At 56.4% G+C, this 27,896-nt stretch overlaps 4 protein-coding genes across 9 annotated transcripts in view; 3 read left to right on the forward strand and 1 right to left on the reverse strand.

Moving 5' to 3' along the window:
- Window positions 1-8,764, forward strand: part of UBE2L3 (ubiquitin conjugating enzyme E2 L3) — a 44,312-nt gene extending 35,548 nt beyond the window's left edge. The window contains exons 3-4 of the mRNA XM_057526978.1: window positions 1,664-1,850; window positions 6,306-8,764. Of these exons, the coding sequence (XP_057382961.1) occupies window positions 1,664-1,850; window positions 6,306-6,460 (342 nt within the window). The 3' untranslated portion in view covers window positions 6,461-8,764. The remainder of the gene's footprint in view (window positions 1-1,663; window positions 1,851-6,305) is intronic.
- A 2,760-nt stretch (window positions 8,765-11,524) lies between these two features.
- On the reverse strand, window positions 11,525-13,311 carry YDJC (YdjC chitooligosaccharide deacetylase homolog). Of its 3 annotated transcripts, none has more exons than XM_057526808.1 (5): window positions 13,068-13,311; window positions 12,788-12,980; window positions 12,525-12,624; window positions 12,271-12,448; window positions 11,525-12,085 (listed from the first exon to the last, which is right to left on the reverse strand). In XM_057526808.1, the coding sequence occupies exons 1-5, from the start codon at window positions 13,229-13,231 to the stop codon at window positions 11,716-11,718; spliced, it is 1,005 nt and encodes a 334-aa protein (XP_057382791.1). In that variant the 5' UTR covers window positions 13,232-13,311; the 3' UTR covers window positions 11,525-11,715. The 3 variants fall into 3 exon arrangements, with proteins under 3 accessions (XP_057382791.1, XP_007196428.2, XP_057382792.1); XM_007196366.2 differs by having other exon boundaries at window positions 12,821-12,980; window positions 13,068-13,310; XM_057526809.1 differs by having other exon boundaries at window positions 12,813-13,204.
- Window positions 13,312-15,603: 2,292 nt separating this feature from the next.
- On the forward strand, window positions 15,604-24,085 carry CCDC116 (coiled-coil domain containing 116). 4 transcript variants are annotated; one of them, XR_009005136.1, is made up of 4 exons: window positions 15,604-16,114; window positions 16,950-17,513; window positions 17,629-19,292; window positions 19,389-19,433. XR_009005136.1 is itself a non-coding variant. In XM_057527460.1 (4 exons), the coding sequence occupies exons 1-4, from the start codon at window positions 16,043-16,045 to the stop codon at window positions 20,187-20,189; spliced, it is 2,055 nt and encodes a 684-aa protein (XP_057383443.1). In that variant the 5' UTR covers window positions 15,604-16,042; the 3' UTR covers window positions 20,190-24,085. The 4 variants fall into 4 exon arrangements, 3 of the variants coding, with proteins under 3 accessions (XP_057383443.1, XP_057383444.1, XP_057383445.1); XM_057527460.1 differs by having other exon boundaries at window positions 17,629-18,246; window positions 19,389-24,085; XM_057527461.1 differs by having other exon boundaries at window positions 17,629-18,222; window positions 19,389-24,085.
- Window positions 24,086-24,953: 868 nt separating this feature from the next.
- Window positions 24,954-26,912, forward strand: SDF2L1 (stromal cell derived factor 2 like 1). Its single transcript, XM_007196290.2, has 3 exons — window positions 24,954-25,194; window positions 25,492-25,688; window positions 26,510-26,912. Exons 1-3 carry the CDS (start codon window positions 25,008-25,010, stop codon window positions 26,789-26,791), a joined length of 666 nt encoding a protein of 221 aa, XP_007196352.2. The 5' UTR covers window positions 24,954-25,007; the 3' UTR covers window positions 26,792-26,912.
- Window positions 26,913-27,896: the final 984 nt, after the last annotated feature.

A 27,896-nucleotide genomic window follows, 5' to 3' on the forward strand; every position in this document is an offset into this window, starting at 1 on the left:
GAGGCTCCTGGGCCATCAGTGTGCAGGCCCTGAGGGATAGATCTCTGAGTGGCCCTAAGGACACAGGGGTGGGGCATGGTTCTGGCCCTGCCTGGCGACCAGCTAGGGGCCAGCTCAGCTCCTCAGGGGCCAGCCGTCCAGCTGAGTGCTGGCTTTATTCTGGAGTTGTGGCCACCTCTTTGGCCTTTCAGCACTGGGTTGGGTTGTTATTTACCCCTGGTGTAACTCTTCATACCTTCAAGAAAGATAAAGAGATATTTGCAAAAGACATTATCTGAAAAAGGGCTGTTAACCCCAAATACACAAAGAACTCTTAAAACTCAATAACAAGAAAACAAAGAACCTGATTTTAAAATGGGCCAGGGACTTCCCTGGTGGCGCAGTGGTTAAGAATACACCTGCCAATGCAGGGGACACGGGTTCGAGCCCTGGTCCGGGAAGATCCCACATGCCACGGAGCAGCTAAGCCCGTGTGCCACAACTACTGAAGTCCATGCACCTAGAGCCCGTGCTCTGCAACAAGAGAAGCCACCACAATGAGAAGCCCGTGCACCGCAAAGAAGAACAGCCTCCACTCACCCCAACTAGAGAAAGCCCGCGTGCAGCAGCAAAGACCCAACGCAGCCAAAAATAAATAAATAAATATATTAATAATAATAATAAAATGGTTCAAAAATCTGAACAGACCTCTTACCAAAGAAGACATACAGATAGCAAATAAGCATATGAAAAGGTAGTCAACACCATATCATTAAGGAATTGCAAATTAAAACTATGGGATACAACTACACACCTGTCAGATTGGTGGAAATCCAGAACGCTGACAACACCAAATGCTGGCGAGGATGTGGAGCAACAGGAACCCTCATCAGTGCTGGTGGGAATGCAGAACGGTGGAGCCACTTTGGAAGATAGATCGGTGATTTTTTACAAAACTAAGCATACCCTTAACCTACAATCGTGCTCCTTAGTATTTACCCAAAGGAGATGAAAATATATGTCCACACAGAAACCTGCACACGGATGTGGATAGCAGCTTTATTCATAATTGCCAAAAGCAACCAGGCTGACCTTCAGGAAGTGAATGGATAAACTGTACATCGAGACAATGGATTAATATTCAGTGACAAAAAGAAGTGATCTAACAAGCCACAGAGGAACCTTAAATGCATATTACTAAGTGAAAGGAGCCAGTCTGAAAGGGCTGCATACTGCATGATTCCAACCACAGGGTATAATACTTTATAAAACCCATTCAATGTCCAGCACCGAGAGTGAGCCCTGCTGTGGACTGTGGACTGTGGGTGATGATGTGTTGGTGTCGGTTCATCACCTGTAACACGTGTACCACTCTGGTGAGGGAGGCTGTGTGTGTGTAGGAGTTCTGTACTGTCGTCTCAGTTTTGCTGTAAACCTAAAACTACTCAAAAAAAATAAAGTCTATTAAAAAAAAAAAGGTAAAGAAGCCAGGGTGTCCATCTCAGACCCTTTCACAGTATAGCAGACATGTTGCTCTAGAAATACAGATTGATTGTTGTTCCCCTGAAGGTGACAAGGCTTCAGTTGATACAACCTCTTGAAACAAATTAATTTTTCCAGTGAACAATTAGAACATTCCTGTCTCAGCTACAGGTTCACTCCGCCCTCTTTCCTTTCCCTCCAGGACAACCCTCCGTATGATAAAGGGGCCTTCAGAATTGAAATCAACTTTCCAGCAGAGTACCCATTCAAACCACCGAAGATCACATTTAAAACGAAGATCTATCACCCGAACATTGACGAAAAGGGGCAGGTCTGTCTGCCAGTAATTAGTGCTGAAAACTGGAAGCCAGCAACCAAGACTGACCAAGGTAAGGTGTCTCCTCGTGTCTTCTGGGGACACTGCTGCAGGCAGGGCCTTCTAGGTCCCTTCTGACACCACGTCGCACGGAGTCCAGAGAAATCCTATAGCACGGACCACCGTGTCCACAGAAGGCTGCTGTGGTCCCGCTGTCCCATGGGCTTGGCACATCTCAGCTAAGCTTCAACCCACACAGGTGTTCTTGTGCTCGCAGCCCAAGGGGGACCCGCGCAGACAGACCAGCCCAGCGCTCGCTCCCAGTGCAGGGAGGGGTGTGATCCTGCCCCTGGGAGTGTTCGTGAGGATTGTGGGCTGCCTGCAGGAGGGGGATGTGGCCTCACACAGCAGTTAGCACGTGGACTCAGACTGGAAGCGGGAAGGGAGGGTGTTGAGGGCCTGCGGGCTTGAGCCGGAGCCATGTGGCAGGCCACAGGATGCTGGGGCTCACTGGGGTGTCTTGGGAGGGCACGGCCAGACTTGAGGGCAGTGTGCCCACGTGAAAGCACACGGTCAGCCTTAGCGGGCCTGGAACTCCCTGTGTGTCCCTGGGTCTGGGTGCCCTCATTTTTCTGGGAAAAGTACTTGATTCACTACTGTGGTCACCCCTCTCTTTTCCCCGGCAGGTGACTAAACTTTGTTATAGACTGTGTCTAGTTTTTATCCTTAATTCTAGAATTTTCTTTTGCAATCCTAACCTCATATTTTTGGTGGCTTTCTTGTAAGTAACTCCCTGAACCACTTATGGTCTTTTTAGATTAAGGAGAATGGATGAGGCTGGAATTTGAGAGGCTGCAGGTGTTTTTTTTTTTTTGGTGACTGATATAAACAGTCATTTTCCAGTGGAACCCCTGAAAGACTCACTGAAACAGTCACCATGAAAGGCATCCACCAGGCTCCCACAGCTGAGCAGCAGAAAGCAGTGGGTACCAAGCGTGGAGTCACAGTGGAGGGGTCTCCAGGGGGCTTGGTGCTTGGTCGTGCACAAGCTGATGTCTGTAAAAGATTGACAGAGTTGTTCGTAAGCACACAAACTCCTAGCTCTGTGTGGGAGCCTGCAGTTGCTGCATTTGCTCAGGCGGCCAGACCACAGAGAGTTACGGGTCTCCTCCCTCACCTGAGAATTGGGCGCAGGTACCTGTGCTCTGCCCCTCTCACGGGGCAGGCTGCCCAAGAGGGCCGTGGCAGCACCGGTCCTGTTTTCAGCTTCAGGTCTCGGTGAGCAGCCAACATGCTCTGCTTTTCCAGGTTGTGGGTGATTTTTTCAAATAGTCAGATAAACCTGAGAGGTTTTTCATTCTTTTGTACTTGTTGACTTAGGTTTTGAAGATAAAACTTTTATCTTAAACACGGTGCTGTTCTACATGCAGCACCAGGCAGAATTGCTATTTTGTGATGGGAGACAGGGTTTCTCTCTAGATCATTCTGTAGATTCGTCCGGCATGGCCTTGAGCTTATCCTCACACACTTCAGGAATGTTGTCCCTGGCACTTGACACCGTGTCTCCCGTGTTTCAGTTACCTGTTACTGTATTACAAACCATCTCAAAACTTAGTGGCTTAAATTAACAACAGTTTATTATTTCTCATTCTGTAGGTTGACTGGGCTCAGCTGGGTGATTCTATAGCTGGTCATTCCTGGGGTCACTCATGGTTCACTATAATTCAGCATTCACAGCAACTTTTTAGTGGATAACTACTGTAAATAATGAGAAGCAGCAGTATATGGAATGTCCAGAATAGGCAGATCTATAGTCAGAAAGGAGGTTAATGTTTGTCTGGGGCTGGGGGAGGGGTCTAGGAAGTGATTACTAAGGAGAGTGGGTATTCTTTTGGGGATAATGAAAACGTTCTGGAGTTAGATTGTGGTGGTGTCACACGATTTTGTGAATACACTAAAAACAACTGAATTGTATACTTCTCAGAGAGTTTATTTTTTGCTATGTGAATTAAATCTCAATTTTTAAAAAGAAAGTAAAGAAGCATTAAAAATTGGGCAAAAATAGGAGAAAAGTCAAGAAACAAGGCAAACCTGTATCATACAGAAAGGTGGTAGGAGTTGGCAATAATAACAATAACCAGAAGAAGGGATGTAAAAACAGAGTTTTCCTCAGCAGTGTGTCTGGCTCTGGTACGTATCTAGCAACAGAGCAAGGGCTTTGTTTGGTGGTGAAAGAGATTCGCCATATGAAATACAGTCAATAAGGAAGCCTGTATAATACTGACCTCTATACGAACCAAACAACACAGCAACAAAATTATATAAACAGAAGAGTCAGATTCATAAATCAAATGTTTTAGTCCCCGCATACCCATTTGCTGTCTTATAACAAATCAAGTAGATAAACTTTAGAAAGAGGACTCAAATACAATAAACAGGATAAGATTAATAAACTTAGCCTTCATAGTACAATCATGGAAGACCACTGCATTGTATGCCTTCATGTATGGGGGAAGGTATGGGTCACATTTTACTCTGTGGGAATGGAGCCCACTGGGTCCCCATGAAAAGGGGCAAGTTACAGATACGGTTTACATCCTCCATCACAAACTGTCAGAAAGAATAAAAACAAGGAAATTTTCTAGACTTTAGTCTCTGATCATATACAGTGAGAAAGGAGGTAAGTTTTGATAATGTTTTTAAGCCCCTACATTTTGGAGGGGGAAAGATCCTTCTGAGTAGCATTTGGGTCAAGGAAGAGATCAAGAAGCCAGGGCTCGATCATTTGTAAAACATAATGAGTGTGCCCCCCTGTATGTGAAAGTGATGGATGGGGCCGTGGTTGTGGTTTGGAAAGCGTGGTAGCTGTCGGTGTTCTCACTGTGGAAACAAACGAGCTCAGCTGGGTTTTCTTACAGTTTAGCTCCCACAGGAATAGAGAAAGAATGAAGCACTCATCAGAACTACTAAGTTAACTTGAAAATATTTAAAGCAAGTTCTCCGAAAAGAATTAGACAAACTGCAAACTTGCGAAGTGAATTATCTTTTGAAAAGCACGTCTTAAGGATGAATGTATTTGATGCTAATACATTCGGTATTAAGATGATCATAGTGAGAAGCAGACAGCCTGAGTCTCCATAATGGAGGAAAACTTGAAAACTCATCAGTATCAACTCTGCTACAGAACCATTTCTAATCCTGGGAAAAGGTGGGAAGCCGCCTTATAAATGTGCTATAGGGCAAATGTGGTTCAGGTTTCCCAAAAGTTAAGAACAGCAGTCTCACGGCTGACTGTGGTGTGGAGAGTCTTGGAGGGCAGTGGGCTGGGGTGCCTCAGAGATGCTGAGAAAGAGCCACTCGGAAGAGTGTTTGTTCCGGTGGTTGCTTCCTCTGGCCGGGAAGGAGGCAGCATAGGTGCTTATTTCATGTTTATGGATGCGTGCCTTCAGTTTATGGCAAGTGAAAGTGATTTTCCATAAGAGTTACTAATAGTTAACTTTCCTTTAAAAAATATTTTTGATGTGATTTAAAGAAATATATTAATTAAATAATCACTTAAGTTCCACGTGGATTTGTGACAGACAAGGAGAAATTGGAACAAAAAGCTTTTTTAACCCATTCCTTGTGATGCTGGGGTGAAGAGCGTGGGCTCCCAATAAAGGCACCTGGCATCGGCAGTCCAGAGGAGAGGGGCCTTTTTGCTAGGACAGTGGGGGTGCTGGTCCTGGTGGGGGTTGGGGGGAGTCAGGGGACGTGTGTGGGAAGCCTGGTGGCTGCATGCACCGCACTTCTGAGGAGGCCAGGGGTTCCTGGACCTTCTGTACTTCCCCCTCCCCCACCCTCCACTCCCTCCTGGCCCTCCTCTCCAGGGCTCACTCTCTAGCACATCTGGGCCTGACTGCCCTTTGGGGGAGCATTGTGGAATCCACCCTGAGCCATCCGTGTGAATTCCACCTCTGGAATGGACCATGCAGTGCTGATGAGGGCTACAGCCTCCCAGTGGTTAATGCAGGGTGGTCGAGTGAACCTTTCTCGGCCGTTCAGAAGCTGCTAGGGGTCTTTCAGGGTGGGCTCATTATCCATTTACACGGTGCAGGCCTGTCACACACCCTGAACCGAGTGTAGTGCTGGGCACATTGCCCAGTCCCTGCCCTGGAGAAGCTTCACCTGCATGAGAGTGGGGGTGTCAGTGCTGGGCCTGGGTCTCCAAAGTTCAGGAGAGGGGTGAGAGCGACTGGGGACTGGGACATCCCCAGTGTGTCAGTACAGGAAGGCTTCCTGGAGGAGGAGGAGGAGGAAGTGGCATCACTTTGTATGGTTAGTTATCTCCTGTAGCGCTGGCTGTTTGTCCTCCATCACTTTCTTCTCATCACGGGAATGATGGGTTGAGTGCTGGTGGTTAGAATTTTGCATGAATGGGAGGCCGCTCTGTCTGAGAAGCATATAGATGTTTAATCAGAGCTGTGTTTCTTGCCATGCCCCTTCCAAGGGCCTTCTAACCAGCGGTGCCTTGTCATTTTCTTGGCAGTCATCCAGTCCCTCATAGCACTGGTGAACGACCCCCAGCCCGAGCACCCGCTCCGGGCTGACCTAGCTGAAGAATACTCTAAGGACCGTAAAAAATTCTGTAAGAACGCTGAAGAGTTTACAAAGAAATATGGGGAAAAGCGACCTGTGGACTAAAATCTGCCGCGATTGATTCCAGCAAGTGTGAGCAGAGACGCCGAGCAGTGCATTCAGACACCCCACGAAGCAGGACTCTATGGAAAATTGACATGTGCCACCGCCTGGCGTCTGCTTGTGGCAGTTACTAACTTTCTACAGTTTTCTTAATCAAAAGTGGTCTAGGTAACCTGTAAAGAAAGGATTAAAAATTTAAGATGTTCTAGTTCTGCTTTCTTTGTTTTAAAAATCACTGCTTCAGTCTACTTTAAAAGAATGGTGTTTCTTTTGCTGTCCAAATTTATCCAAAATCTTCAATTTACATTTAGCCCATAAGGTTAAAAAAAAGTTGTGGTTCCCCTCTTCCCCTGCCCTTGCAACTCCCACTTTCTTGCATTTAGTTTGTTTTTCACTCACTTCCCCAAACCCAGGCCCCGCCTCCCGATGGGAGGGGCAGTGGAGGCCTCTTCAGCTCCTCTGCTCCCTTCCTTGGCGCGCGGCCTGGTGTGGGAGTCGGTTAAGATTCTCTTGACTCTGATTTATAATATCCTTTTAAAAAAATTAAAAAACAAGCAAACAACCATCTCCACTCCCACCCCCTCCCAAAAACAAAGCTGTGGAAAGGGAGGCCTAGCTCTGCTGTAAAACTCTGGCTAATGTTACCCCAGTAATGCTGACCAGATTGGCAGACCCTGCTGTCCGTGTCATGATGAACTCCACCTGGACCGGCCTGCTTAGGGAGACCCCCCCAGCACCAGGTCTGCGGCAGCCCCCAGGGGTATGCCAGCCAGAGCACGGTGCACTTGCGGGAGGAATTTTTCACCAGAGAGGCTCCCGAGGCCACAGGTTGCCACTCCTCCCTGCAGCTGTTCTAGAAGATGTCCAGGTCCCTGCGGACAGTGCTAAAGCCAGAGTGTCTACTTGAAATTCCACGCTCACCTGTCACCGACGTGTCCACCCGACGTAGCTCAGAGCTCACCCTCTGCATCCTCAGTGCAGCAGCCCCACCGCGGCCCTTCCTCAGCACGTTTGACCCTCTGGCAGACTCCTCTGTCACTGGCACCAGCCTGGGGTCGCCGGCGCCCCACTGGCCCTTCCTCTGGAGCATCCAGCCGGCCCAGCCCAGGAACAGGACGGCCTCCCCCTTCCTCTGGACTCATGGCCTTCGCGGAGTCAGGCTCCACGTGAAGCTCACTCAGTAATATCCTTTACATGTTTTATATTGTTTTGACTGCCTTTTTTTGTAGAAATAAAAATTGACCTTAGAATTTATCATCAGATGAACTTGTAAGGATTTGAATGTTAATGTCTTTTCAAAGCAAGTGGGACTGTCCCTGAAATAGTAGAGTCCTTGTCACTGACACCCAGGGGAAGCCAGTGGTCCAAGCACTGTGTGTCACCACCTCCACTTCTGCCACTGGTGGCTTCCCTTCTGGGCGCTCCAGGGGCTAGATCCTGTGGAGAAGATGACTTAAACTTGGCTCTCTGTTTTAATTTTAGTTCTATAACTTGAGGTCTTTCCAGGCTTGCAGACCTGAGGTGGCTTGTGTGCAGAGGTGGGGTGATGGTGGGTGAGGCCGCATACGTGCAGCCTGCGGCGGGTCTCATGAACGCAACTTCTTTAGTCCCAGGTACGCAAGAGGCACGTTCTGGAGCCTCCCGTGCGCCCGGGCTGGTGAGGGCGCCGGCCAGCACATCCACGTCTGTCTCTTCATTAGCAGAAAGGTGATGATGGACTTTATTTCACTCACACGCAGATTTGTAATAAAATGCCAAATTCTGTCAGAAGCTATCCAGATAAGCCACCATTTGTTCTCGTCGCTTCTCTGAATCCAGAAATATTGCCATTCCTGGGAACTGTCCCATTGCTTCGTATTTCTACCAGCGTAGCTCTGCCCGCCCATCGCCCCTTCCCTTCTCTGCTCACCACCAGGAGGACGTCCACCATGGTCGAAGCCGGCGGCCCCTCAGGGACTTGCATCCCCTGGCATCACAGCCAGGGTTCGCCCATCAGCAGGGGCCTGGCCTCCGAGAGCGGGGTGGTGGGCGGTCCCTCCCTCCGGCTGGGCTCCTGCTCCACCAGCGGGCACTCCCCGAGCCCTCGGGCAGGCCTGAAGCGTGCCAGCAGGCAGCCTTGCTGCTCTGGGGCAGACAGCTGGATCCCCCAGAGCAGGGGAGGGCTGTGATCACCACACCTCCGATGGGCCCTGTGGGAATTCACGCTCCTGCCCGGTCCCCCCACCCCTCCCCCTATGGTGGGGACTAGGCTTTCTAAGATGCTGCGATCTACTCTGCTGCCCTTAATAAAAATGCTCTCGGACACTCGTCTGGTCGTGTGGGTCTCTTCCTTACTGGGGGTGGGCAGTGCCAGTGGCCTGGGGTCTTGTGCAGGTTCTTCTGGCTTTCTCCTCAGGCCTGGCCTCCAGGAGAGGTGCACAGAGGTGTTCTGGCCATGCTGAGGGAAGCAGAAAGGGCTGCAGAGACACCCTTGGGTGTCTGGGGAGGGGAGAGTGACCTCTGTATACGTGTCACCTCAGCCACATTTAACGGAGGAGCAGACTGGGGCCCTGAGGAGGGTGCTGTCTGGAAGGTCAGGGAGCTGGTGAGGGTGTGCCCGAGGGAGGGGCTGGGCCACTTCCTTGAATAGCTCCAGCTCAAACCCACCTCCGAGTCTCCTGAGTGCAACTGCAACCCTAGTGCTGACTCAGCACCAGGCCAGCCAAGGCCCTGACACTTATGGTCAGCTGAGTCCTCTGCTTGGTGTCTGACACCAGCTGAGACCTTGACAGCTAGGCCTGCAGTCCAAGAGGGAACTTCCCGGGGCAAGTTTCTGGGGCACCAGAAAGCAAGGAGGCTGGGGGCCTTCCTTGATCATCAGTGGGGACTCTGCTCGTCCTAGCCCTGTCCTAACTCTCAGGACAGACCCGCGGGCACCATTACCCTGCTTTCACAGAGGAGGAAAGTGACTCAGTCAAGGGCCCTTGGCCTGTGCTCTTACAGCCTGGCTCCAGTGCCCTCGCCTCCCACGACTGGCTCCCTTTGAGCCCAGACACAAGCACAGACCCTCCCTAAAGTCTGTGAGACCCTCTCAACTCCCTCCACTTGGTGGCCAGCGTCCTCTCGCCTTCCTCACTCTGTTCATTGTTCAGCTCGAGATACGCAATGACTGCATCACCTTGGCCTGGCTTGTGGCGTCCTCCTGCCCCCTGGGGCTCCTCTGGCCAGGGCCCTGGACTTCCCAGTGCCAAGTCCACAGGGGGTGGCCTCAGCCCTGCTCTCGCTGTCTTCCCTTGGCAGCATGTCTGTGCCGCACCCTGCAGGGCTGCACCTGAGCCTCAATCCTGCCGGTCTGCACTGGCTCCTCCTCGCCTGCTTCCCTCATGCACGAGGGGGAACGGCACACCTGCCCCAGGAGCAGAGCTGAAGGTCAGATCTTGCACAGCACAGTGCCTGGCCCAGGCCGCACTTGGTAAACGGCTGTTACCTCGGTGCTGGCAGCCTGGTCTCCTGGGGGTGTTGTGTGGGCTGTCACCAGAGTGGAAGTCTCCTCAACATCACAGAGGCTTTGTCCCCATGCTTTGCTGTGTATTCCCACCCCCCACTGCAGCCCGGTCACATGACTGTCCCTGTGTGTGTACCAGACCGTGAGCTCCTTGCAGGCTGTGTCCCAGCTCCCAGCCCCAGCCTGGCATGGAGCAGATCCTCCGTGCCTGATGAATTGGTGGCTAACAGTAAACCCTGAGCCTGGGCCATTCTGGGCACAGCAGGTTTTATGTGAAAAATACCCCATCTCCCTGGTGGGATGCCAGTGACCAGCCTCGAAATGGGCCCTCTGCCTTCTTGTCCCCTTCTCTCTGTTCTTCAGTGCCCATGGCCTAGGGCTGGTCTGGGCCCTCATCTCTGCTGCTCCCTCTCTGGCTCCCTGGGTGACAGTGGCCACTCCCACAGCTTCCTCCAACATCTGTGCAGACCCCCCAGTCTCTCCCTTGTCACCCACACCTCTCTCCTGGGCCCCAGAGTCATACAGCCAGCTGCCTCCTCTCAGAACAACAGACCCGCCTCGAGGGAGGTGCCTCTGTGCTTGCTGCCCAGCTCCAGCCAGCAGCTTGTGGGAGCACGGCCAGACTCCAGCGGGCCGGGGCGAGGAGGCCAGGGCCACACTCACAGCCATTCCAGTTCACAGCCCTGGACGAAATGGGGGAGGAAAGGGCCTGCGGCTGGAGAAGTCAAGGTCAGAGGAAGGGTAGGGGTAGAGGATGGAGCCAGAAAGAGGGGGCTGAAGCCACCAGTCAAGGGGATGGGGCCCTACCCTCACCCCTTTAGAAAGTGCAGAGCTCTTTTGGCCCTGGTTCCATGCTTGGTACAGACTAAGGCCCAGTGCATGTTGAGTAAATGAACAGGCAGCTTCACAGCTCTGCTCCCCCACTCCCATCTCTAGGTCTGCAAAATGGGGGCACCGGTGCCTGCACACAGGCATGATGATGTGAGATTACATGAGACAAGAAGGACCACATGGGCTTCCATCTGCTCCCGGCATCGCCTTGATCCAGGCCACAGGAGCCCCGGTCACAGGGCATCTACACATCACCAGGGGTGCCATTTCCGTAGAAGACCATCCCTCCTGGAAAAACGTAAACACACTCCTGCAAGTTTTCAGGACCTCCTCAGACCCATCCCCTAGGATGGCAAAGGGCTGCTTACTTCGAACAGGTGATGTCTTTAAAGTCAAAACTGAGATTATAATATGCCTCCCAAAAAGTAGCCTAGGGAGACATTCTTCCAACCCCTTACTCCCCTCCTCCTACCCACCCCCACCAAAAGAAAAGAATGAAGAGAGCCTAAGCATGAGCAGCGCCAAAGGTGGAGGCACTGCAGATCTTTTCTGGAACAGTGACCTCGGTGGGCCCCAAAGGAGTTTCGTGTCCTTCTTGTGTCTGGGAAGGTTTCCTGGGCACAGTCTATAAACGCCCAAGTTTACAGGACACGTTACTTTATTAATAACAGCCATCTCTGCCCCATGCACCCAAACAAGGAAGATGCTTACACGGCACTGTGACAACCCCCCCCCCCCCACCCAATGCTTGGCAGGCCCCAGGCCCAGAGGTCACGGCTGTCACCTGCAGCCAGAGGGCTTGCAGAAACTCTGCCGCCACTCTGAACCATGAGGACCTGGGCACAGAGGTGGCAGCATCCAGCCCAGGAAGTCACAGCCTGCTCTGAGACCCAGTTCCCTTCCTGGGCACCAAGGGATGTTAATGCTTGGCTGTCTGCCAGGGTCACAGTGGGGAGGGCTCCAGAAAGGTTTCCAGAGTGGCTTCGCTGGGGGTCCCCTCTCCGGGCCTCTTGGAGTCTAGCTCGTGGAGGGCGCAGAGCTGCACGCCGTCCTGGGCAAGCTGAGCCCACAGCACTGGTGCCGTGAGGACACGCAGCTCGTGTAGGCGCTCCCAGGAGCAGGAAAAGGCATCAGGACCCTCACCGCTGCCCCCAGCCGGAGGCACACTCGGATAGCCGGGGTGTGCCATCAGCTCGGCTGTCACTGCGCGTCCAGTGGGTATACCCTCCAGGGCCCTAGCCAGTGCCCCTGACACGTGGTGAGTGGACATGTGCCGGCCACAGGTGCTCAGGCCCACGAAGACATCGGTCCACCTGTAGATACCGGGGCATCAGCGGCACGACTGCAGGGCCGCAATGGGCAGGGGTAGGCCGGGGGCGGGACGGATCTGGGTTGGGGACAACACTGGTCGAAGATGAGAAACGGACACAGCTGGCCAAGGTGAGCGGCCAGCTGGACACACTGGGACTTGGGCCCGGCAGGGGCCAGGGGGCCTTACCGTAGGCCGTGGCGGGCAAAGGGGCCCATGGCGGCGCGGGCGTCTTGCTCCACGGAGCAGGCGAAGGTGCGCGCTGGGGCCTCGAGCCACGTGCAGCTGCCCACCCCGCGCTCCATCGGCAGCCTAGTGAAGCGCACCCCGCAGGCCTGCAGCGCCTCGGCGAACACCTGGCACACTCCTGCGGGCAGGGCAGAGTCAGGGAGAGGCACGTGCAGCAACCCCCCACCCCGGCCTGGGAGCACCAACCCACGCACCTGGGAGCACGTGCACGTGCTGGTGCCCGTCCACGTGAGTAGGGTCCCTGCCCAGTAATTCCCGGAAACGGCTCAACTGGGCCTCCAGCTCGCCTCGAACCTGGAGTAAGAAGGTGATCGGTACATTGAACGTCCGGAAGCAGCTACCCAGGAGGAGCCCGTCCATGTGGTCCCCTGTGATCGCCCCTGTGTTTGAACCAGGAAGGCATCCAGAGCCCAATTCTGCGCACGGTACCCTCGGGGCGGAGCTTTGGGGGAGTCACCAAGAGCATCTTCCTGAAGCCGCACCTCCGCACCTGGGGCAAGACCACCTCTCCGGCCGCCACCGCCTCCCGGAATCCCATCTTGCCGAGGAAGAAGCCTTCGGGGCCGAGCAGCGACGAGGCGCCGTGGCGGGCCGGGCCCACGGGGCGGCCCTCGGATAGGTTGGCGTGGAGGCCCGTGGGGATTCGGTGCCTGCGGGCGGAGTGCGAGCGGGAGCATCGGAGGCGCGGGGCGGCGGCCCCCAAGCCCGCCCGGACCCTGCAGGGGGCCGCTGCTCACCTGCGGGCCAGCTCAGCCGCGCTCTCGGCGGCCGCGCCGTTGACCAGCAGGGACACGCTGGTCACAGCCCCCGCCAGGAAGGCTTCTACGATGCCCTCGTCGCGCCGCGGGCAGTAACCAAAGTCATCTGCCGTGACCACCAGCCGCACACGGGGCCGGGCCATGGTCCCTCCACCAGCTGTTCGGGACCGTGGGGCTAGGGCCGGACAGTTCAGGCCCCGCCCCAGACGCGGCCCGAGGCCCCGCCCCGACGCACGCGCCTGGCGCGCCCGCGCTTTGGCCTTTGTTCTCGCCACCTGCTGGTTCCGGGGATCCCTGCAACCGCCAGCCACCCAAAGTGCCCCGCCCCACCCGGACCGCGGCCCGGTTTATGGCAACGCGAAACTGGCAGTGACTGCAGAAATGTTTAATATGAAAAACGGAAAAATCAAACCTGAAGAAAAAAAATCTCTTACCCTCCCCCAAGATCACCACCGTTCACTTTCCGGGTACTGTCTCCCGGTATTTTCTCTAAGCAAATAAATACACCCAAGTTTTCTGCTCCTTCACAAAATTTTTGGGTTGTTTTGAGAAGACAATGATCACATCAGTGTTATCTCATTCTTGTAGTGTTTCATTTTTTTGATAGTGACTGAACTTTTTCATGTTTTTATTAGTTATTTGTATTTCTTCTTTTTCAAATTGCCTATTTGTCTTTTGCTGATTTTCTAAGATGAGGCTTTTTCTTGATTTGTAAAAGCTCTGAACAATAAGAACATGAAAGAAAGAATGTACACCAATGGCTTTGTTTCAGAAAGCATGAGTCCCAGCTTCCATCTCTTGAGCTCTGTGCCAGGCTACAACTTTTACACTCATGACCTCTTTTTTTCCTCTGTGATCTAGAAAAGCTTTCCTTACCAATGACTTTACAAATAATCACCATGGTTGACAGCCAGGGTTTTCATTGTGATGTGGCTGTCTTGATTTTCCCAGTGGAAAGTGCAGTATTTGTGTCCAGCCTATGAGGTTGGTCATGTCATTCCTGTTTTACAGATGAGGAAACTGAGGCTGGGAGGGGTAGTGTCTTGCCCTGCGTGACTCTGTGGGGAGCAGTGGAGCTGGGACTGACCTCCGGAGCTCTGGCCTGCCTCTGGTCTGCTCTGGTCCTCTACGCCCTGCTTGCCCCCAGGTCAGGGGCCAAGAGGACAGAGCCGAACTGGAAAATAACAGATAATACCCACCTCCGTGAGGACGTTTGTAAGAATTGGAGGCCTTGGGCTTCCCTGGTGGCGCAGTGGTTGAGAATCTGCCTGCCAATGCAGGGGACACGGGTTCGAGCCCTGGTCTGGGAAGATCCCACATGCCGCGGAGTGACTAAGCCCGTGAGCCACAATTGCTGAGCCTGCGCGTCTGGAGCCTGTGCTCCGCAACGGGAGAGGCCACGATAGTGAGAGGCCTGCGCACCGCGATGAAGAGTGGCCCCCACTTGCCGCAACTAGAGAAAGCCCTCACACAGAAATGAAGACCCAACACAGCCATAAATAAATAAATAAATAAATAAATAAATAAAATTAAAAAAAAAAAAAAAAGAATTGGAGGCCTCAAAGAGCCCTTCACCAAGTTTTTGGCATAAGGACTATTGTGTTCAATAGTGGTGATTAAAGTGTGGGATCTCAGCCACTGGGAAGCTGGTCCTGGAAAGGCCAGAGGCCCTGAGGGTCCGCTATTGGAAGGAGGAAAGTCACATTTAATGAGCACCTACTGGTATTAGATCATAGGTTAGGGGTGAGCGCCGCAGTTCCTATCTCCAAGGAGCGCGATCTGACAGTCAGATAACAACACGGTGTGGCAGAGTCTGGGATGGGGTGTGCCGTAATTCTGTTGGGGGGATGGGCCCTCTGGGAAGGCTTCTCCGAGGAGGTGACACCTGGGGGTGGGGGGGTTTGCATTAGGAAGGCCTCCGGGGCAGAGAGGGAAAGGAGGGAGAGGAGGTAAAGATTTACAGGGTCTTATCAGGGTGCGGGTGTGTTGTAGGAAGATTTGATGTACTCTCCAAACCCACGTGGAAGGACGCTCAGCTCCACTTACAGAGAAGGAGCAGGTGATTAAAGAAGTTGAGTCACACCGGCAGGAAAGAGCAAAGCTAGGAGTTGAAGCTCATCTGTGACTTAGAGCCGGGACTCCTCCCACTGCGCTGGGGACAGACCCTGGGGTGTCCACACTGGGCGAGGGGAGGACCCTGGAAAGGAGCAGTCAGCGAGCAGGAGCCCAGGACAACTCAGCGACCAAGAGGGTAGCCGAGGAAGGTGCTTGTGTCACCGGGAGAGGCCGTGGCTTTGTCCCTTAGGTTCCCCTCCAAGCCGGACCGAGCCAGTCAGCAGCAGCGGCAGCTTCCCGCTCCCTCTGCGTATGTGGGCGGGGCAAAAGCAGCAAGGTGGGGGAGGAGCCGCGTGGGCCCCGCCCCAACTATTGTGCCGCGGGAGCGGGCGGTGAACGGCGCGGCGCGAGCCAATCAGGACGCGGCATGCAAATGAGCAGGCCCGCCGGCGGCCCCGAGCGGCGCGGAAGCCAGGATCCCAGCGCGGGCCGCACCGGAGCGTGTGCCCAGCGGGCGCGGACTTGGTGAGCGGGTCGCCGGGGCGGGGTCGCCCGGGACCGGGGAACCAGGGCCAGGAGGACGGAGGGCAGACGCACTGGGCCCAGAGATGGACGGAGACTGAATGCGCACTCCCTCGGGGGCCCCAGCCCCGACTTCTCTGGACACGGACGGTGCTGAGACGCCCACGGGGCTCCGAGCAGAGGACCTGCCGGACATGTGAAGGACGTGGGGTGCGGGGAGCCAGAGACCAGCGGCCCACGGACGGAGGGAGACGCAGACCCACGGAGGGCTGGGGGCACCCTCACACCATCTCCCCGCCCGGTGCAGAGAGGAATCTGCGGCTGCATCGCGGAACCAACGAGAGAGGAAGAGGGCAGCGGGCCCGGCCACCTACACCATGACCAGCTGTCGCCACCATTCGGGATACTTGGCGGACGACGAGGCTGGCCACACCACCTACGTGGCCCGGGTAAGTGTGCCCAGCAGGGCCCAACTCTGTGCCTCCAACATGTTCCCCACCAGTTCTGGCGCCCCAGATCACAGCCCCCTTTCTCACTTCCTACTGATGTCCTCTCTGGACCTCTTAGTGACCTGTTGCCTTGACCACTCCTAGTTACCCCTGCTGGGCCCTACCTAGTCACCTCGGTCTCCGTCTCATTCCCTGTGTCCCCCTGATCTCGGACTGGGAGGGGCATGGTGGAGTAGGACTCCAGAGTGGGAGCATAGAGTCTACTCGGGGCCTACGGCTCGAGGGGCAGAAGCAGCCATGGGGCGCACAGGGCTCAGGACCACAGGTAGTCTGTACAGACCAGCAGTGGGGACGGGGCTCAAGGGGTTTTGTGATTCATGTCCTGGGTGAGGGCAGAAGTGGGCTTTTAGACTCCCCAGCCAGGTCTTGGGTATGTGAAATGTACGTGTCAGGGAAGCTTCAGGGCAACCCTGAACAGATCCCCACTTTACAAGAGAGGAAGTCGGACCTCAAGAGGGGCCTTAGTGCCCACAGTCACATGGCCTGAAGCTAGCAGAGCCAGGGTCCAAATCCAGGGCTGCCTGGCTCCAAAACCTAGTTCCTGGGACTTCCCTGGCAGTCCAGTTGTTAAGACTCCACGCTTCCACAGCAGGGGGCACGGGTTCAATCCCTGGTTGGGGAACTAAGATCCTACATGCTGCGTGGCACGGCCAAAAAAAAAACAGTTTCTTCCACTGCCCACTTCCCACCCAGTTCCTGGTGCCCTAGGAGGACCCCAGGGGACCCCTCCCCCCATGGGGCATCACTGCCCACTGTGATATGCCTGTCTGCTCAGGTCCAGCCACCTAAGAAGTCACTGTTCCCGGAAATGGGGCAAGCCTCCAAGCTGGGCCACACACCACACCCCACTTCGATGCACGGCCCCTCAGGCAGTTCAGGGCTCCGCAGCCACCGCCGAAACCCCAAGGGCCCTCGACCCTTTAGGAGCTTCCTGGATTTCCTTGTCGAGGGTCAGGTGCTGGACAGCCTGCAGACGGTGGTGGAGGAGGCAACTGAGCGCATGGCCACCGTAAAGACAGAGGCTGGGGTGCCGCTGGTGGAGGTGGAGGACCCGATGGAGGTGCCAAGGTGTGGGCGTCGGGCGCGGGCCCGGCCCATCCTCAGTACCGTGCACCAGCGCTGCACCCGGCCGAGCCTCTGCCTGGGGCGCCCCAACAATTACCCGTCCTGCTCCAGCTCCATGTCCGACTCCCACAGCAGCTTCACGGCCAACTGGCCGGGCTCCCATAGCTGGGACAGCAACCTGGGTGCCCGCAGCTTGGGTGCACTGCCACCCATGAAGGACAAACTCCTGCTGGAGAAGAACCTCAAACGGCTGCTGCAGCTGGAGAACAGAAGGGTGAGGTCTGGGGCTGCAGCCCAGGTGGGGCGGGGGTGGACCCCAGCCCAGAGCCCAGGGCCAGGCCTGGCTTGGCTGCCCCTGGACGCCTCTGAGAGTCCTCCTCTCTCTGCAGAAAGGCCTAGGGCAGTCCTGCCCCCACGGGGACTCCCTGCCATGGGACTCACTGGGCAGCCAGACCAGCAGCCAGTGGACCCTAGAGCAGCCCCTGTCCTGGTTCTCAGGCCTGCTGGGCTCGAGCTCAGGCACTCCCGAAGCGTCAGAGGTGGGGCCAGCAGAGCGGGAGCTGATCTTCCTCAAGCGAGAGCTGAACAAGGAGATGAAGTCTTTGCTGAGCCAGCCAGGGTCCTTTGACCTGCCCGGCTACTGTGCGCTCCGAGAGCCCCATCGGACCCTGGACTTCCTGGCTGAGCACCACCTGTTCCCCGCCCTGCAGGACGTGGTCAACCAGGCTGTGGACAAGCTCAGTGGTGCCTGCCGCCGAGACGGCTGCCCTCTCTTCCCGTCGGAATGGGAGCCCTCCCCAGAGTCCAGCTCCAAGCTGGCCACACCCATTGATGGGGAGGAGCCCTACGATTTGCTGCCCACCACAACCTCCAGCCCCAGGATGGAGCACAGAAAGAGCATCAAGTACAGGGGACGCGGCAAGGCCAAGGAAGGTGGCTCCCCGGTGTCTAGCACCCAAGTAGCCACCAGGTTCCGGCTTGAGGTGACACCCACAGAAGAGCCCAAGGTCCCTTCACCCTACCTCAGGCAGGAGGGGCTTGACCAGGACCCCAAAGTACGGAGACTACCCATGCCCACTTCTGGGCCCCTGAGCTCCAGCCAGAGGGCCCAGCCCTGGCGGAGCCTGCACCTTACCCTGCCCGCCACCGGGATTGTGGTGAAAGTGCCCTCCCGACAGACCCATGTCACCACCCCGGTCTCAGCTCCGCTGGCCTCCTCCCTCCCGTCCTCCTCCCACCACCTCCCCAGGTTCTCACCCCACACCTCTTGTGGTAAGGGGCTTCTTGCCATCTCCTGCTGTGCCGTATCCGGAGGTGACCTCCTCAAGGTTGGGGCCAGGGGTCTTAGGGATGGGTTTGCAGTGGAAGGGCTCCTATCGCCACCGCTCCTAGCGGCCACTGTCACTAGCAGGTGCCCAGGGTCCAGGTCTCTTGCCCTGCCCTTGTGAAAACCGCCTGAGTAGGGGATGAGCTGATGAGGGGACCAGGAATCCTGGCCTAGCTACTACCACGAGTTGTCAAAGATGAATAAAGGCTATTTTTTATTCTGGGTATTTTTTTAACGTTTGCATGTGAATCTCAGAGGCCCTCCCATGTGTGGAGGGTCCTGTCCCTCGTGGACAGTGGCCTGAGCCCAGAGTAGGGCCCTGTGTCTGAGGTCTAGCCCCCTCTGGTCCTGCTGCCCAGGACAGGACTCTCCAGTGTGTCTGCCCCGCTGAGAGGGAGTTACTTGGGAAGGGTGCGGAGAGGACTTGGTGACTTCACCCTGGTGGCTCCCCAGCGTGGCCCCTGACCCTGCTTTCACCCATCGAAGCCCAGGCGTGCTTCCCTCCTCTGAACCCTGGCCTGGGCGAGGGTTGTGCAGGCTCCCTTTTGGCTGACACAGTGACCGATGTCACTGGCCTTGCCCCGGGCCTGACTGGTGTGGCTGGCATGACAACAGGGTGGTAAGTGGGAGGTGGGCCAGCACGCAGGACCCCAGCTCAGCTCTCCATCGGGCCAGCAGAGCAGATGTGGTGAGGCCGCACCCCGAGTGGACTGAGCGTGGCGCCATGTGGGTGACGCGGAGGATGCTCTGGGGGGGAGGGCGCCCAGGGTGGCAGGCAGGAGTGGATGACATGTCTCCCTTTCCCTCCCTGCTGCTGCACAGAGCCCCAGTTACAAGTTCACCAAGAAGAAGACGCTGCCCTCCATCCTGTCCAAGTCCACCACCATGTCCCGCCTCTCCAACCCCTGGCACGAGGAGCTCGTTGACTACCTGAAGGGCCAGGCTGTGTCCTTGCTTGCCTGCAAGTACAGGTTTGAGAAGAACCTCACTGGGCAGCTGGGCTTCATCTCCTTCCCCATCACTGAGGCACTCCTGGACCTTTTCCTGGGCTTCAGGAAGGTGAAGGGCTCGCGCATCCGTCTGTCCTCCACGATCGACTGGAGCTGCCTGCTGCGCAGGCTGGAGGAGGCCGAGTTTAGCCAGTGGTCACCCCAGCGGGCATCCCGGCACACCTCCCAGCACAGCACCCCCCAGCGCAGCATGCGGACACCCACCGCGCCGTCCGAGCTGGCCGCCAGGACCCACAGGGTCCAGGACAAGCCCACAGGGTCCCGCCTCAACATGAGGTCCCCGGGCCCCCGGCCGCTCGCCTCACAGGAGCACCCGGCAGCCGCGGAGCAGGAGCCCACCAGACCGCCAGAGCCCAAGCTGTTCCTGTCCTCCGCCAACACCGGCGTGGCCTCCCATCAGTCCGACCAGACAGTGAACATGGAGGACCACCAGAGCATCGAGGAGGAGGAGGAGGACAAGGAGGAGGATGGAGAGGAGGAGGAAGAGGACGAGAATGACTTTGGAGATGAGGGCGAGCCCCAGAGCTCCCCGGAGCCTCAAGAGGAGGCCGTGGTCAGCACCACGGCGGCAGGCTCAGGTGTGGGCCACGGTGACTGCCCATGGGGCCCCTGAAGTGCACCGAGTGCTCCATGCCCCACTCCTCCTGCTTCTCCCGCCCCAGCGGCCACTGCCCTCGCAGCCATCCCGCCCCAAGCAGAGGTCAGAACAGCTGGTGCCCACGAAGAGCTCTGCTGAGCCTCTCAGGGGAGCCAACGGGAGAAATAAAACTTGTGTTGATGGAACACGGTTTTCCTGTCAGATCTCAGCCATCCTCTGACCACCTGCCCCCGAGGAGCATCTCTGGAGAGCTAGGCCAGGCCTCCACGGCAGCTGCCGGTGCCCTGAGCCCCGTGACCTCCTGGGCTCTGCTGCTGGCTCTTCTGCACTCCAGTCTGCACCTTCCTGCTTCTTCAAGCCTCTTAGGACTCATGGTCCCCACCCCACGGCCCCTGTGCATCACACTCCCACTTCCCGAGGGCTCCTCCTCTGCCAGGGCGTATCCACCCTCTCCTGATGCTCCCACCGCTACCTGTCTTCCTAATTTGTATTTCTCAGCTCGTGCTCCTGAGGTCACATAGGGGCTGCTGGTAGGTCAAGCCATGGATTGACTGACCCAGCTGGCCGTGTGACTATCCCTTCCGCAGAGGCCCTGGGCAAGGCAGCTCTCTTGAAGGGTCTGTGGGCTCGGCTGGTGCTGTGGTCAGAGGTTCTCACGTCCAGGGTTCTCCTGGAGCTTCTGGCCATCCGGTGCCCCCAGCTCCTCCCCTCTGCCTTCCTCGGGCAGCCTATTTGTTCCCCTTCAGGCATCTTCACCCAGGGAGCAGCTCCACCCCCACCCCCACCCTGCTCCTATGGCAGAGAGAAGATGCTCAGCGTCTCTGAGCAGGCCGCCATTTCGGGGAGGCTGGTGGATCTCTCATGCCTCCCCTGGAGCCCGCCAGGTGCGCGGAGGCCAGACCTGCTCGGCCTGGCCTGACCATGCTCAGTGGCCCACAGATGAGGACACAGCAACTATAGAGCTTCCTCTGGAACCAGACAGGGAGGACCCCGTGATTCGGGGAGGAGGACCTGCTCCTCTGACTGGCAGAGGGGCCAGGGCCCTGGGTGGGGAGTCAGGGACCCATTTTTCCACAGAGCTCTTGTGACAAGGATCCTTCAGAGCACATGCTCGGTGCTAATGCCTATCCCCCGAGGCCACCACTGCCACCACTGCCGCCATGTCGGGCCACAACAGCCGCTTTGTACATTACTGCCATATCACTTGGCTACAGTTGATTGGCCCTACTGGTGCATCCAATACCCGCTGGCTTCCAGGTCCTGCTGCCCAGTCCTCAAGGGAGAAGAGTGTATGTCCCCACCCCAGCCTCAGAGGCACACATCTAGGTCCTGGGGTGGGAGCAGCCCCTTTGGGCACCACTGGCACATGATGCTAGAGACAGCTCCCCTTAGCTCCTGTTTCAGGCACCATGTTGTTGCCATGTAACAAACCAAGATTTAAGTGGCTTCAAACAAAATCATCATTTGTAATGATTCTGAGGGGGTTCTACGGGCTCAGCTGGCAGTGGTGTAGCCAGAGCGGCTGGGGTGGGAGTGCTGCTTTCGGCTGGGGGCTGGGCTGAGGCTAGGACATCCCTCGTGGCCCCTCCCCTTCCATCATCTCTCTCCCCGTTGCCCCTGGCCATTCAAGGGTCTGTCTGGGCAGGGGCTGGCTTCCTAGAGGGAGGAAGCAAGAACCACCAGTGAGTGCTCTGGCAGCCTGTGCTCGGAAGTCCCCAAACAGCACTTCTGTGGCATTCTCGTGGTCAAAGCCAATTACGATGCGTGCCCAGATCCAAGTGGAGGGGGAAGGGACTCCACGACTTGGGAGAGGAGCAGCTTGTGCTCACAGGGGTGGGAGGCATTGTTAGCAGATGTATTTGGAGACTAACACCTCTCCATCCTCCTTGGCTGACTGCACCTTGAGCAGTGCCTGGAACTGAGTTGAGTCAATCACATCCCCTCTTGAGAATCTGAACCTGGAGACAAACTGCAGTCTCCAGGTGGAGGGCCCCGAGCATCTGCCCATGAGGTGAGCAGGAAAAAGGAACAGCTAGGATAAGCCATGAGGCTCCAGAGACTCAGGGAGAGCCGTGTTGGCTTCCCGACTCCAGCCCTGGGGTCTCTGCTGCTCTTGGAACCCTTTCTTTGCCTGTCAGGGAGATTACTCGCTGTGTCCTTACCATTGTCTGCTCCCAGTGCAATGGGCAGCTGTTGGCAGCTTTCAGCAGGCACCTGGCATGATCCGATTTATACTTTTTAAAAAAAAGTTTTTATTGAATTTGTTACAATATCGCTTCTGTTTTATGTTTTGGTTTTTTGGCCCCAAGGCATGTGGGATCTTAGCTCCCTGACCAGGGATCAAACCTGCACCCCCTGCATTGGAAGGCAGAGTCTTAACCACTGGACCGCCAGGGAAGTGCCTTGATTTATGCTTTTTTTTTTTTTTTTAAAGAATTATTTATTTATTTATTTTTGGCTGTGTTGGGTCTCTGTTTCTGTGCGAGGGCTTTCTCGTGGCAAGCGGGAGCCACTCTTCATCGCGGTGCGCGGGCCTCTCACTATCACGGCCTCTCTTGTTGCGGAGCACAGGCTTCAGACGCACAGGCTCAGTAGTTGTGGCTCACGGGCCTAGTTGCTCCGCGGCATGTGGGATCTTCCCAGACCAGGGCTTGAACCCGTGTCCCCTGCATTGGCAGGCAGATTCTCAACCACTGCACCACCAAGGAAGCCCTTGATTTATGCTTTTTAAGACAGAAATCACTTTCCTGGGTGGAGAATGTCTTGGAAGGGCCCGAGTAGCAGGGAAATCTTCTAGGAGGGGTGGTAGATATCTGAAGGGGAGATGGAGTGGCTTGGATTACGGTGGTGACAGGGAATGCAGGAGAGATGCCTTCCAATCTGTTTTGGAGTCAGAGCCATCAAGACATGCTGGGGTAGATGTGAGGAGTGTGGTAAAGAGAGGAATCAAAGATGAATCCCAGGTTTGGGGCTTGAACAACTTGTAAATGGAGGTACCGTTCCTGAGACTTGGAAGCCTGGGGGAGGAGCAGTGTGAGGGAGACCGGGGAGTCCTGCTTGGGGCATATTAGGTTCGAGATGCTTGTTGGTGTGTCTGAGAAGACACACCCAGATTGTACTCTAGCCCCTCTGCCCTGGGTCGGCGGCCCCTCAAGGGCGCAGTCTACCAAATCCAGGGCAGACCGTAAGCATTTTTTAAAAAGACACACATTTATTTATTTTTGGCTGTGTTAGGTCTTCATTGCTGCATGTGGGCTTTCTCTAGTTGCGTCGAGCGGGGGCTACTCTTTGTTGCGGTGCACGGGCTTCTCATTGTGGTGGCTTCTCTTGTTGCAGAGCATGGGCTCTAGGTGCACGGTCTTCAGTAGTTGTGGCATGTGGGCTCAGTAATTGTGGCTCGCGGGCTCTAGAGCGCAGGCTCAGCAGTTGTGGTGCACTGGACTTACTTATTGCTCCTCAGCATGTGGGATCTTCCCGGACCAGGGCTTGAACCCGTGTCCCCTGCGTTGGCAGGCGGATTCTTAACCACTGCGCCACCAGGGAAGTTACCGTAAGCATTTTAGACATTCTAAGCACTGAAAAGATCAAGACACCTTGACCCATATAGAATTCAAAATAAAGACAATGATAAACATGAAAACCAGGACTTCCCTGACTGTCCAGTGGTTAAGACTCTGTGCTTCCACTGCAGGGGGCCCGGGTTCTATCCCTGGTCGGGGAACTAAGATCCCACAAACCCCATGGCCCCAGGGGTGGGGGTAGGGAGACATGAAAACCAAAGAATAACCCATTGCTGTAATTAAAATGGCTCTACCCTGGATTTTCTGAATGCAAAATTCTGGATGATTTAATTAAACACGAACTTTTCTCCCTGCTTTGCTGGTGCACCAAGTGCACGGGTGGTCAGCCTATTGAGTAACATATCCCAGAGCCGGTTCCTGGGCTGGGCTGAATTGATGGGCTTGGAGTGAATTCAATGTAAGAATGTTCCACGAATGAATAAATAAACAGTGGTTTAAGTTTCCCCCCTTATACCGACTGAGCTGACAGCCCTCTGAGAAGGCAGTGAGTCCCAAGCCTGGGACACACAGTCACCCAGGCTTGGTTCCCAGTCGCTTGGTCTCCCAGGGCTCCAGGTTCCCAAGACAGCTCAGGGGCTTTCTGGTGACCACCTGCCACTACCCTCTACATCACAGCTCCCTGGTGCCCTCTGCTGCCCAGTGGCCTAGGGACCATGAGAAGCCCTGGAAGGGGTCAATGAGTGGCTCAGGGAATTCAGAAACCCCAGGGTCCAGGGACTGAGGTGACTCAATGTCAGAGAGTGGGCAATGACCGAGCGACTGGGGGATTAGTTAATCCCGGGGTCCAGGGACTGAAGGACCAAGTGACTGAGTATCTGAGATGCGTCCACTTGTGAGCACATAATCTAGGGGTTGAGGGAGAGACCATGATTGAGGGCTCGGGGGTCTAGGATCAAGGGGCTTCGTGAACTGGCGAACCGAGTGTCCGGGGACCTGGCGGGCGCTGGAGGGGCGCCCTCGGCTCTGTCCGCATTCTCTCCGCTCGACGCCACCCCGGCCTTCCCTTGCTACTCATTAGTGAGTCCTCGGAAGCGTGGACCAATCAAAACCCTCCTCGTGTCTCCAGTCCCCTCCCAGCCGCCGCTCTGGAAAGCTGCGGGCGGGTCCTTTCCACGCGGACCCAATGGAAGTGCAGGCGGAGCGCCGTGCGGGCTGGCGATTGGCTGCCGTGGCGGGCCCTGTCAGAGCCGGATTGGCCGGCGGCGGAGACGGAAGCGACCAGGGTCCGAGTTGCCGGAGCCCGGCCGGGGCGATGTGGAGCACGGGCCGCGGCCGAGCTGCCGGCCCGGCGCTGCTGGGGCTGCTGCTGGCGATCTCGGTCCCGGGCAGCTGTGCCGTCAAGACCGGGGCGGGGCTCGTGACCTGCGGGTCGGTGCTGAAGCTGCTCAACACGCAGCACCGGGTGCGGCTGCACTCGCACGACATCAAATACGGATCCGGTGCGCGGGCCGGGGCCGGGGTCTGACGGCGGGGTTCTGCGGGCCAGGGGGCTGGGAGTCATCAGGGGCTGGAGTAGTTGGGGGCCGAGGGGCACAAGCCGGCGGTTCGAGGGGGTCTTCGGGATGCCGTTCGGAGCTGCGGGCCAAGGGACTTGGAGTGCGGCCGGAGGCGGGCGGGGGCTGGGGGAGCCGTTGGATCCCAGGGTTGAGGTTGTCTGGGAAAGCTGATGGTGTCCGGGTCGAGGGTCGGAGTTCCCGCATTGACAGCGACCCCGGGGGTTGGATGTCGCCCCCCAGGCAGCGGCCAACAGTCGGTGACCGGCGTGGAGGCGTCTGACGACGCCAACAGCTACTGGCGGATCCGCGGCGGCCCGGAGGGCGGGTGTCCGCGCGGGTCCCCCGTGCGCTGCGGGCAGGCTGTGCGGCTGACGCACGTGCCCACCGGTAAGAACCTGCACACGCACCACTTCCCGTCGCCGCTGTCCCACAACCAGGTGAGCCCCTGGCGTGTGTGCGAGGGGCCCGGCATCTGCTCGGAGCCCCAGCTTCCTGGGTGAAACGGGAATTTCAAGTCAGAAGTGTTTGCCGAGCGCCCCCTCTGGGGATACAGAGGTGACTACGCCAGGGTCCTGCCCCCTGGAGCCCTCAGCCCAGCGGGGACACAGACAGGAAGAGCTGTCCGTCTGGATAGCTCCACTCCTGGGGGCGAGTTGGACACAGGAGGGGGATCCGCATGGCCGTTGGGGTGGGGAATGGGAACCCCGCGGGGAGGAGGAATTGGGGCTGGGCCTGGAAGGATGAGTAGGAGTCCGCCAGGCCGCAGAGAGGAGAAGGGTGTCTTTCCAGGCCTGGGGAAGAGCCTGTGAGTGGAGTTCATTGAAACTGGGTGGGAGGTGGTACTGGAACAGAGGGTGCTTTGGGGAGGTTATCAGAAGGAAAGGATGAGATAATAGAACCTTGGCTGTCAGCCTGAAGGGTGGACTTGATGCTGAGTGAGGGTCAGAGGAGTTAGGACAGGAGAAACCCAGAGGAGGAAGGAGGGGGATGTCTTGGTTCTGTGGGGGCCACTGGTCACCGTCCAGGCAGATGAGGTGGGGTGTGCATGTGTTTGAAGAGCTGGTGTTGGGGGGCCCTTCTGTATGCTGGGGGTGGGGGTGGTGGTGTCCCAGTTTGCAGCTGTGGAAGCTGAGGCTCAGAGAGGTGCAGGGAAGGACCTGAGTGTGAGTGCAGCTGCCAGGCAAATGCCCATGGGGGACTCATTGTGCCCTTTGTCATGCGTGACCACTGTCCTCCCACACCACCCCTGCCCCAACAGGAGGTGAGCGCCTTTGGGGAGGACGGCGAGGGTGATGACCTGGACCTGTGGATGGTGCGCTGCTCGGGGCAGCACTGGGAGCGGGAGGCCGCCGTGCGCTTCCAGCACGTGGGCACTTCCGTGTTCCTGTCGGTCACCGGCGAGCAGTACGGGAGCCCTATCCGGGGGCAGCTCGAGGTGCATGGCATGCCCAGCGCCAACACCCACAATAGGTGGAAGGCCATGGAAGGCATCTTCATCAAGCCCAGCGTGGAGGCCTCTGCAGGCCACGATGAACTCTGAGTGCCGTGGACCTGCAGGTGGAGGGCAGAAGGGTGGGTCATATGCAGGGCCACTCTTGGGGGAGACTTTGAGTTTGTAGGGGTTCTCAAGTGCCTTTATGATTAAAGAATATTGGCCTGTGGTTGCATTTTGCTGTGAGCCTGAGGGCGACCAGGAGCTGCCAGCTGGTCCAGTTCAGCATCTCTTCCTCACTGCAAATCCTCTGTCCCACAGCTGGCAGCTGAACCCGTCCAAACCTCTCTGATGCTCTTCCGTGCACTCCCAACACTGCCCAGGGCCATCACAGCTCCCTCTCCACCCTCAGATGGTCCAATGGCCCCAGTGACCCCAGTTCCCCAGCCCCTGAGCTTCATGAACCTTCCTGATGAGGGCTGGGGCCTCAGCGAGGTAGCAGGAGCCCCACTCCCTACCAGCTGGGATGGGCACAAACTCTCCAGCCCTTCATCCCTTGAGGTGCGCCCCCTCCTTCTGGCACCCCTCCCCTGGCAGTTGTGACAGTCTGGACACTTGCCTTTGACCAAGCACTGGGTCAGGACTCTGCTCATCTGCTGGAAATTTGCATCGCAGGATCCCTCTCAATGCAGATGGCACCCCACACACCCAGCCGGCCCAGACATGTGACATCTCAGGCCCCACTATAACCTTCCAAAGTCCAGAGGCCCTAACAAAACTTCAAAAGATATTGCAAGGGAAGATAACCACAGAGAACTGCCAGCTGCAGACATCTGAGAAGGCTTCCTGGAAGAAGAGGCACAATTTAAGCCGGCAAAGCATTGCAATTTAAAGAAAGGAGCAATAAATAGGCGGGCCCTGATAAAGGAAGGTAATAGCTATTTTGCTGGTGCGTGGGTGACCTCTAGAGGTTATGGCAGAGATTACAATCAGAGAGGCTTGGGGAGCTGCCACTTCCCTGCAGGAGAATAAAAGAGCCGAAGGAGAGGCTGGGGGTGGCAACTGGTTGGAAGGGTCTTGGAGGCGGGTGAGCAGAGCACCTTACTTCTGAGAAATCAATTGACCTTAGGGGGTGGGAGAAAAGCTCTAGCCAATTGTGAGACCTGAGGGGAGGAAGGTCATAATTAGGCCCTTTACGCCCCTGCCCCCTCCC

Source organism: Balaenoptera acutorostrata, chromosome 13, assembly GCF_949987535.1.
Source record: "Balaenoptera acutorostrata chromosome 13, mBalAcu1.1, whole genome shotgun sequence".
Classification (NCBI taxonomy): Eukaryota; Metazoa; Chordata; class Mammalia; order Artiodactyla; family Balaenopteridae; genus Balaenoptera; species Balaenoptera acutorostrata.